This window comes from Sturnus vulgaris, chromosome 30, assembly GCF_052056855.1.
Source record: "Sturnus vulgaris isolate bStuVul1 chromosome 30, bStuVul1.hap1, whole genome shotgun sequence".
Taxonomy (NCBI): Eukaryota; Metazoa; Chordata; class Aves; order Passeriformes; family Sturnidae; genus Sturnus; species Sturnus vulgaris.
Genome location: NC_142272.1, coordinates 2,348,235 through 2,358,624, shown reverse-complemented (window position 1 = coordinate 2,358,624; position 10,390 = coordinate 2,348,235). Strand labels below are relative to the sequence as shown.

At 47.2% G+C, this 10,390-nt stretch overlaps 1 protein-coding gene across 1 annotated transcript; it reads left to right on the top strand.

Annotated features, from left to right (window-relative positions):
• The first annotated feature begins 3,673 nt into the window (after window positions 1–3,673).
• On the top strand, window positions 3,674–9,053 carry LOC106863503 (keratin, type II cytoskeletal 73-like). Its single transcript, XM_014892977.2, has 9 exons — window positions 3,674–4,135; window positions 5,121–5,335; window positions 5,730–5,790; window positions 6,415–6,510; window positions 7,098–7,262; window positions 7,342–7,467; window positions 7,712–7,932; window positions 8,188–8,216; window positions 8,578–9,053. The coding sequence occupies exons 1-9, from the start codon at window positions 3,674–3,676 to the stop codon at window positions 9,051–9,053; spliced, it is 1,851 nt and encodes a 616-aa protein (XP_014748463.2).
• Window positions 9,054–10,390: the final 1,337 nt, after the last annotated feature.

Genomic DNA, 10,390 nt, shown 5'->3' with positions numbered 1-10,390 from the left:
GCTTTTCTCCTTCTGGCTGAATTCACTTCCCATTTTCTACAGGCAGCTCCTTCCTTGGGATGGCTTAGGGAATTTCTTCAACTGGAAAACCATTTCCACTGGAAGGGATCAGCGATCTTGTGGATTTACAGAGACATTTCTGTAACCTTTTAACAACTGAGGTACTTTTCTCACCTTTTCTAACACTTTTGCTGTGCCAGGCAGTGGGATACCATCCTGATCCAGGATTTCCATACATCCCGCATTCATTTCCACTGCAGGAGTAAGAAAACAACATGAGGAAGATCACAACAAGAGGAAGATCACAACAGGAGGGAGATCAAACCAAGCCTTTGCTTTGTTGGGAGCCTCAGCTCTGAAGGCTCCAATCGCAGGATCGGGCGATGCAGCACCAGGAGCCGAGCAGATCCAGGAGCGTGGGATGTTTGGGCTCTCATTAGGACTTCAAAGGTGCTGAAGAAATTCAGTGCCCAAAGGGTGGGACTCATTTCACCTCCCTCAGCCTCCCCAAGCGGGCGCCGGGGCTGGTGTCTGGTTGTCTAGACGGCCTCTGGTCTCCGGGAAGAACAGAGAGAAGGAGCTGCAGAGGTGGATTCCTCCCACCTGCCTCCACTGCCTATTTTGGGAGGTGATGAATCAACGTCTGGAGATGCCAGATCTCTTTCCATGAGCCAGAGAGAGCGTCTCAAAGAGGAAATTAGAATCCGTAGCCACTTTGATGGCTGAAGGAGAGGAAAGTGCACCCAGGCCCAGTGTTTGAAGAATTTTGTGAGGAATATCCCTTGAAAATCCCAGCTTTGACTTCCACGTGGATTAGGGGGATGTTAATGAGAGGCAAAAACACATGACCAGACTGAATTGCCTTGGATAATTTTGACTTTAGGATACAAGAGGCTGCACTAATCAAATCAATCCTCCAACATGTCATGAATGACTTGGAGAAGAGTCTGCACAGTGCAAGAAACTGCAGAAGTCCATGTTCCGACCCAATCTTACATGGATCAAATGGTGGTGGCACAGGCAGGTTCCTGCCATTGTCCAGCCTGACTCTGAGGAGCTCTCGATGGCTGAGGATAATAGCAGAGCCCTTTGAGACTATCGCATAAAACCTTCTGAGAGCTCGTCCAGATTCATCTCCAGAGGCAACAAAGAAATTAGTGAACGCCACTGTTTCTCTAATGAATTCCCTTTTCGGCAGAGCATTCAGGGAGTGAAATGCTGACAAAGGAAGCGATTGCAAGTTGTCAAAATGACTCATTCAACCCCTCATCAAAATATTTTCCTTTTCCCTCTCTCCTTCCCTTCTTCTTTATCTTTTTTTTCTTTTGAGTCATAAAACTGCAAGCTTTTCTTTAGAGTGCTCTCCCCTTACCCATGTCCATATTCACAAAAACAAATAGTTCATTCTTGAAGTCTTATGCACCACTTATTATTCCTTGGAAATACCTAAAACACATTAAATAAAACTGCCTTCTCCCTAGGATGTAGAAGAAACAAGAATTTGGCCAACACACAAATTTTACCCAATGCTGAGCAACTTTACCCCACATGTCTTCCTTCTCAAGAACCCAGTGGCTCTGGTGAATTTGGGAACCAGGGCTGCTGCAGCACAGCTGTTTCACAGATGTTTAATTGCAGCCTATGCTGCATTCCAAGTGTCTCCCACACATCCGACTGGGATAATGGGGTGCAGAGTGGGAACAGGACACGTCTTCAGCCCGACTGATGAGCCTGGTTTCCTCCACAGGGTTCCGAACAACTGCTCTTCTTTGAAGCCAGATCTGCATTTTGCTTCTGATAAATCTGTTTAGAACTTTAAGGACTGTGGAAGTTTCAAACTGTAGCTTGAAGCCTCTTGTATTTGTTTAATCTGATATTTCCAATTGTGCTGGCAGTCCGGTTTACACTGTAAGCCAGAACTACTACAAAGGTGTAATCTGAACCTTGTAAATATCTGGAATTATCCCTTTTGGATACAGCAAAAGTAGCAGTTTACAAAGCTAATTTATACCACCAGCCCCTCAAACTCACAGAAGTTGCAATTACAGGTTCAATTAATGGCTTTGGGGATCCCAGAGTTGCAGTTGCATCCCGCAGTTTCCATGTGCATCTTATTTTCAACCTGTTGGTATTGGAAAGTTGTGTGTTTGGAGGAGGTTTAGCATAATTTTTATGATCCTGACTCTTGGAAAATGTTTTTGGAGGAGGTTAATGAGCATGAGGGAACACAGAACCTGGGTATCTCCAGCTGCCATCCCATTGTATAATATGGATATTCCTCCAAGCATTGCTCCTTTCGAAAGGAAGGAGCAAGGGTGTTCAGTTGTTTGAACTATAATGTCCTTTTCTCCCAAACACTTCATCTGCAAAGAGCTGAAAGAGCCCTTATGTTTTGACTTTCCAAGCGCCAGTTTGGAGAAGGCCTTGAGAGGTTTCCTGCCTCACCTCCTTGGGCTGGTGATTAGGAAAAAGAAGGATTCATGGTCCTGGTGTGAGTCAGAGCCTTCCCTGGTGTCCAACCTAATTCACTGATTAAGACTTCCTCTGTTGGTGCAAAGCCCAGCCCCTATGGAGAGTAAATTACCCCCATTCCCCTGAGCACAGCCCCGGGGACTCCTTGCCTTGGAGCTGTCTCCCTGTGGAGTCTGAAGGACAGGTCTGGCAAAGTCACCCAAATTCAGCTGTCACTTGGTGAGTGTGGTGGATCTCACCAAACTGGAACAGACTATTGTTCCTTTTTTGTTCCCCGTAGAGACTTCCAGGAGGTGAATCTGACAGCGCTCTGACACCCAGCCTTGGGAGAAGCTCCGGAATAGTGAAAGCCAAAGAACTGTCACAAATATGAATTTGCAGCATAATTCTAGAAAAAAAACTGGCACTGATGGCACAGAATATATATCTGTGAGCAAATAGAAATATGTCACAGATGAAACCTGGATGAAACCTGATCTGCTTCACTGGTGTCTCAGGGAAGGTCCTAATGAAACACTGCACATTCCCAGGATTCTGCACATTCCCAGAATTCCCAGAATTCTGTGATTCTGTGCATGTAACTGGGAGATATTTTGAGTGCTTGCATACAAATCCAGACCTTAAACTCATGAATTTACTGGTATTTTAGATACAGAAATGATCCATTATGACACAACATCCACAGTGTTTGTTGTTCTACAGTTGACTTTCTTCTTTTATTTTTCTTTTGAGTTACTTTTCCGCACCCAAAATTGTGAAATTACCCCCACAAAGTGCAAGTCCGCAAAACATCCCATCATACACAGCCCTATGAGACACAAAACCCCAAACGACACACTGCAAACAAATCACAAAGAGTTCCTTCAAAAATGTTCCTAAACTATAATTAGCACTAAGTTAGGGGAGTACTTCAAACCGTAATGTATTCGAAGGTAACTTGCAAACAGAGCACTTTTAGATTCCTTTTTATTTCCTCAGTAGTTACTATTTGCCAGGCTGGTTTGCATTTTGAGGAGCATTTATTGCTTCCAGGCAAACCAAACCCTTAAGTACTTAAATTAACGTCCTGATCCTATCAAGGCCAGCTTCCCAAAATATATATAAGGGACAGCATCCCCGCGTCGCTCCAGTGGGATCTCTGCTCCTATCCTGCACCAGAGCAGCCCCATAGCTTTGCTATTCTACCTTCAAACAAGCCACGATGAGCAGGCAGGCACCGACGGTGAGATCTGTCCTGGGACGAAGAGGCTTCAGTTCAGCCTCGGAGATCTGTGGTCGCAGCTACGCCGCGTCTGCCAGCCAGCCCGTGCGGTGCGGAGCCGGCGCCTACAGCAGCAGGAGCGTCTGCAACCTGGGCGGCAGCAGGAGGATCTCCTATGTCAACGGGGCCTGCGGCACCGGCTGCCTTGGGGAGATGGGGTTCGGAGGCATGGGCTACGGGAACGTTGGAGGAGGAAGGGTTGGCCTGTGCGGCCCCCGGGGATACAGCATCGTGCGGGGATACCCCGAGCGCAAGACCGACGGCATCCAAGGGATCTGCATCGACGAGCGGCTGCTGAAGCCCCTCTGCGTCGGGGTGGACCCTTTGGAACATGAGATACGCTGCCAGGAGAAGGAGCAGATCAAGACCCTCAACACGCAGTTCGCCTGTTTCATCGATAAGGTGAGTCCAGACCTGCTCCAGAATTGCTCTCCCTCGAGGAAAACAAAACCTGACCAAACCCTTCCCAAACCCATCTTGTCCCAGGCATCAATCGACCTTCTCCAAAGCCCCAGTCCAGCTCTGCCATGAATCCCCGAGCTGGGTCCAGCTTTCCATAGAGATTTTTAAGATAATTCTAATAATTTTTAATAACTACTAATATTTTTAAGAGCATGTTGGTCCAGACAGATCTTTTTAATGGGGGTCATTTCAGCCCTGTTCTGGCATTCCATGGCCTTTGAACCATGGCCATGGTTGCACTGGACTTTCTTGTAGGTGTCTCTTCTTGGACAGTCTCAGTTCAAATTGGATTTCTTGCTGCAGCTCAGTTACAGCCCTGACAGGTTCATCTTTCTGTCTTATGTTAAATAATTCCAATAACTCCCTCCTCTCTTTGACTTTAAATATAGCAACAGTTCCAAAAACCTTCCTGAAGGCAAAAGTGGTTAATCTTGATCTAGACATGTAAAGGTTTGAGATCAAATCCGATCTGTCACCCAAGGATCCCTTTGTAAAAAAAAAAAAAAAAAAAAAAACAGAGACAAAGCACTTTCACTATCTGGGGATTCAATTTTCTCCTAAAATACATCAGAAGAACCATCTGGAGGAGTTTTGTTCCTAATACTTGTTAAAAAATGCAGATTTAGAAACCAGGCTCCTGGATTTCTAAATAATGTAGACATGGGACTCTTTTTGAATAGTGTAGATATGACATTTAGATTTCTAAATAATTTAGATGTCTGAATTCTAGATTTTTAAATTATTCAGACTCGTGGCATAAAGATTTCTTAGTAAGGGCAAATAACTTTCAGATCATGATGCCATATCATCTCTCACTTCCTGAAAATCCCATTCCTGTGCCTGTGGTTAAGAGCAGAGAGTTAAGCAGGTGTTGAGTCCCTGTCCTCATCTCTTTAGTTGAAGAATTACTTTCTTTTGCCTTCAGGTCCGATTCCTGGAACAGCAGAACAAAGTGCTGGAGACCAAGTGGGGCCTCCTGCAGCAATACGTGCTGCCAAAAAAAGGGAAAAACCTGGAACTCTACTTTGAGAATTATATCTGTGACCTGCGGAAGCGCCTGGACTGTTTGCTGTGTGAAAAGCAGAAACTGGGCAGTGAAGAATGTGCCACAAGCCAGCTGGTGGAGGAGTTCAAGTGCAAGTAAGGACCTTCTGGGCTCCTCTAGTTGGTGGCATTTTGCTTTTCTGGTTCATCTTGGGCAACTTCTTCCAGACTTGTGGCATGTCCCCTCTAGGAATGCCACATTCTTCTGTCTCACTGGCAAGCTCTTTGCATTGGTAATGTTGTTGTTGCTCATGAAGAAGCTTCTGATCTTGGGATGGTTTAATATTGGTCTCCAGACACTGATCTGGTAGTGCCTGATGGCAGTCCCAGCAAGACAGAGTTGTAATTTATACCTGGTGGTTACTGTCATTTATACCTGGTGGTTATTGTCACTTATACCTGAGGTTATTGTCATTTATACCTGATGGTCGATGTCTGAATATCTGAGCATTTTTCTTTCCTCAGCCCTTTTCTCCTCCTATTCCAACAGGTATGAAGAGGAAATCAACAGGCGCACAACTGTGGAGAATGAGTTTGTGGCACTCAAAAAGGTGAGAAGCTCAAACGACATGAACCATTATACCTGTAGTCAGTTTATTTGGGGCAAAACATGGCTGAAATAGTTAATTATTTAAAAAACCCCACAAAAGTGTTAAGATGAGTTGGAGGGAGACATAGAAAGAGGCACAGGGTTGGGAAAAGAGGCAAGTAGAAAGTAAAAATAATGTCTCCTCAAAGTTTGCATCATCAGCACTACAGCACCAGTTTTGTTGCCTCAAAAACATTCCTGAAGTGTGGGAGGGGGACAGAGCAGGACAGGTCACACCAGAACACCAGGTTATTTCTGGCTGTCTCTCCACATCCTTTATTCTTGGACATCAGAAAAGCAGGAATCATTTGAAGAATATTAAAAAATTGTGTTTAAATACTCATTAGTCAATTGTGGGTTTGTAGCTGCGTCCTAAGTGATAAATCAACTAATTCCTGTAAGTCGTGTTAGAATGGTTTTGTTTTCCTGCAGGAGGCACCGGGATATCCTGACTCACCCTCTCACACCTTTTTTCTCTTGAAATCTTGTTGAGACACATTTATGTCTTGTTGGTGTTTCCTCTGTCTGTTTCTCCAACATTTACAGCCAGGTTTGGGCTAGAATGTGTGTATCTCTCCTCTTGCAGGATGCAGACTGCATCTTCCTGAACAAGGAGGAGCTGGAGGTGAAGGTAGATCTGTTAAGGAGGCAGCTGGAGCTGCTGAAATGTGTGTTTGAGGAGGTGAGTTCCTCTGGTACATCCCTGGACTTTGGTGGTCCTCTCTCATCCTTCAGGTGCTCCAAATTTCTACTGCTTGAAACTCCTCTGGGATGCGTCTCATACAAAGCCCTGAATAATTAAAAGCCTGGAAGTACAAGGTTGATATAAAATTAACATGATTATGCTGCAGATAGGGTGGCTCCCCCTTCCTTCATGCAGCTCCAGGTAGGAACTGACTGAGTCCTAACTCTACCCTGGAGACAAGATGCGTTCGGCTTGTTCCTCCAGATTGCAGCTGCCTGATTAGAGCTGAAGCAACTCCCAGCTCAGTCCTGTCATTAAATCACTCAGGCAGCAGGAGATGAGAGGATACCAAGGGTTAAGTCACTCCAATTCCTTGCCCTTGATGTGGACAGAATTGCTGCAGGTCAGCACGTAGGTCAGCAGTAACAGGTGGCAACTCATGCCGCCGCAGGATTTTCTGCTGAGCCATCCCGAGGGGCATTTCTTGACTTGTTCTATCCCTCAGCCACTCTGGGTCCCAGTCTTTCCCTCCCTGCAGAGCCTGAGAGGTGAAAAGAGCTGACTAAGCCCTTCCAAACCCACAGGAAAGGGCCCAGGTGGATCGTCAGCTCTGCGACACCTCGGTCATCGTCAAGATGGACAACAACCGAGACCTGGACATGGAAAGCATCATCAAGAACGTGGAGTGCTGGTACCAGGAGATCGCCCAGAAGAGCAAAGAAGAAGTCGATGCTTTCTACCAGACCAGGGTGAGCAAGAGGCCAGCTGGGTCTGTGCCTGGCAAAGTCACAGGCCAAAAGTGATGATTGTCTTGTTTCTTGGTTCCAGTTTCAGGAGTTGCAGGATAAGAGAGGGAAATACTGCCATGATCTGCAGAGCAACAAGTGTGAGATTTCAGAGCTGACCCGGATGATCCAGAAGCTGCAGTGTGAGCTGGAGAGCATCAAGAAGCAGGTAGGAGATGTTTCCAGAGAAGTAGGACAGCTCAACCAAAGGGCAAGGTGATGCATTGATCTTGAGAAGTCTTGAAAACTGCTCTAGGCCCTGGCTGGAAAGTGAAAAGTGGGTGGAGAGGGATGGGATGTTGGTGGGTTTTCCCTGTTTGCAATTGGAAGAGTAGATTTATCCAAACCCAGAGTGTCCAACAACTAGGATAAGAAGCTTTGCAGACACCTGCACTGTTGTCCTCCCCTGACAGGTCTCCTGCCTGCAAACCTCCATTTGTGATGTTGAGCAGCGTGGGGATTGTGCCCTCAAAGATGCTCGGGAAAAGCATGTTGAACTGCAGAATGCTCTGCAAAAGGCCAAGGACGAGCTGGCCTGCATGCTGCGGGACTATCAGGAGCTGCTCAATGTCAAGCTGGCCCTGGACATCGAGATTGCCACCTACAAGACTCTGCTGGAGGGTGAAGAGAGCAGGTGGGTGACACTTTTCCCTCCTGTGTATCTGAGGCCATGGCAGCTCCTGCACCCAAGTGAATTCTACAGCTCCAAGATCTCCCCAGGCTCACAAAAACTGGACCTGGAGGGATGCTTAGAGGCCATGGAGGCCACATGGGTGCCAGCAAAAACAGTTCCTGTCCTAGGGATAGCGGGGCATGTTACAAGGGACTAAGTGGTCTGGATTGTGGCTGGAAGTTGTGAGTAACGTGCATTTCTCTTTTCTCCCCACAGGATATGTGTGGGGAACCCTGTGAGCGTGTGTAAGTAACTGCACATTTTCAGCCATGAAGATTTTTTGTTTTAGGAAAGATTCCTTTGGGGGCAGCATTATCTGTTTGCCCCAGGTCCCTCTGCTTCCCTTCTCCAGTTCTGGAAAGTAGATGTCCTGGAGACATGGGATATGTACTGAACCTGGGAGGCACCAGCAACATGGGAAGGGGGAGGATCCATGAGGGGATGTGTTGGAACGGGGAGGAGCAGGAAGGAACAGGGCCTCAGACGTGTCGGACAAATCTGGAGGAAATCAGGTTTGGTTGGTTCTGTCACTCAAGAAACAACCTGCTTTGTGAAAGTCTTCCAGTTTTCCTCTCTAACTGCCGACTCCCACGGGCTCTGTTGCAGCTGTGGTCAGCAGCGGCTACAACATCCCCGATGACTGCGGGGTGATGGTCAACGGGGCCGCGTGTGGCTACGGCTCGCTGGGCCGGCGGGCCGGGAGGCACAGCTCCCAGAGCGGCGGCTTCAGCTCCCGCAGCGCCGGCATCCACCCCAAGAGAGTCCTCAGCTCCGTGGCCAAGCAGTGCATCCCAGAGGTGTTCTGCCAGGCTGCAGGGGTCAGCTGCAAAGCCGGGGGGTTCAGCTCCCGCAGCGGGGGGTACCCAGCCCGCACCGTGGTCAGCGCTGGCAGCGGGGCCCTGAATGCCAGGATGGGGCCCTGCCAGGCCGGAGGGGTGCTCAGCTTTGGGAACCAGGGCTGCGTCATCCGGCAGCTGGCAGGGCCCCCCGTCGTTGTGTCCGGCAGCCCTGAGGTGGTGGCATGCAACAACGGCGTGGTGGGGAATTTTGGGGTTGTCAGAGACCCCTGTGTGGTGCCATAGGGCCGCGGAGCTCGCGGACAGCGGCGCTCAGACACGCCAGCCCTGTGCCCAGAGCAGGCAGGCTGACTGATTCCTCTGCCCGTTAGCAGCAACATTTGTCACCAAACCCTTTCCCACATTTGTTGGCCCCAGATTTATCCTCCCAAACTGTGTTTTCAGAGTCCCCAAGCCTAAATATCCCTCTAGAAACTTCTGCAGGTGCTCAGCACAGTGTGATTTCTAAATCCTCACTTAAAGTTATCACAGCTTTAAGGGTTTGTTTGTTGCGCTGCTTCCCCTTCTGTCTTTTCCCATAACGAGCAGATTAATTAACAATATTCCCCACTCCAAGATCCCTCTTTTTTGTTCCAGCTCCTCCCAAAGCATTTCAGAAAAGAGAGTGAGGATTTAACAGCTTAACTTTCCCAGGAGATGCTGCAAAGAGCAGAGTCCCTTTATTTTTATCCTATCTTTTTTTGCTCCAAGAAAACCCTGTGCTGCAAATTTATGCTTAAATCTGAAACAAGGCAATTTTCAAAGCACCTGCTAGTTACTCCACAGGCATCAGCTTTTTTTTTTTTTTTTGTTTGTTTGTTTGTTTGTTTGTTTGCGTGTGGAATTTGCTTATGGATGAACATGTAGTACTTTCATTTGCTTCTGCATGTTGGGGTGGCTGGCTCAAGGCGTGCTGATTTTTAGAAGAGATCACTCCCTTTCCTTTTCCATCCCCCAAAATGCCAAGGGAAGGTACTAGTGCATAAATCGTCCACGTTGACACCTTGGACAGCATGAATGGAGCTGTTTCCATTGACTGCTCAAACTTCCCAGTTTCTCACTGTGTCCTCAATAAACTGCTTTGAAAGGACATCTTTTGTCTCCCAATTTTTCTGTTGACAATATTTAAAGAAATTACAAATTAGGTGAAAAAATACTCTGGGGAGAAGTGAGAACCAAAGAGACCTTTGGATACTCTGTAGGCAGTTTGGGACATGGTGGGCTCAGGTGTCACTGGGGGTTACTCTGGTTTATTTATCTCCTCATAGCATATCATGTAAGATATTTTATAGACCAATTAACAATTGATGTCAAAGGTTTCCAGAAACCTCCAAAATAATCCCAAGCACTACACGGTGGTGTTTTCCAGCCTGTTGCAACATCCAAACAATGCATTTGTTTGATCCTTTCATGTCAGAACAGTTGAATGAAGATGAATTCAGCACGGCCGTTCTGGGCTCAGAGGTGATCTGGGCTGTGGGACCAGAGTCCTGCTTCAGACACAAAACCTTGGCTTTAGTGGCTTTGGTGATGATGACAAAGTGTTATTTGAATGGTGTGACTTAAAAGGCAGTGAGATCTCT

Coding starts and splice junctions, on each gene's coding strand:
- LOC106863503 (XM_014892977.2), top strand. CDS start 3,674: ATGAGCAGGCAGGCACCGACGGTGAGATCTGTCCTGGGACGAAGAGGC. Junction 6,511..7,097: donor TGAAATGTGTGTTTGAGGAG/GTGAGTTCCTCT, acceptor CCAAACCCACAG/GAAAGGGCCCAGGTGGATCG. Junction 8,217..8,577: donor GGGGAACCCTGTGAGCGTGT/GTAAGTAACTGC, acceptor GCTCTGTTGCAG/CTGTGGTCAGCAGCGGCTAC.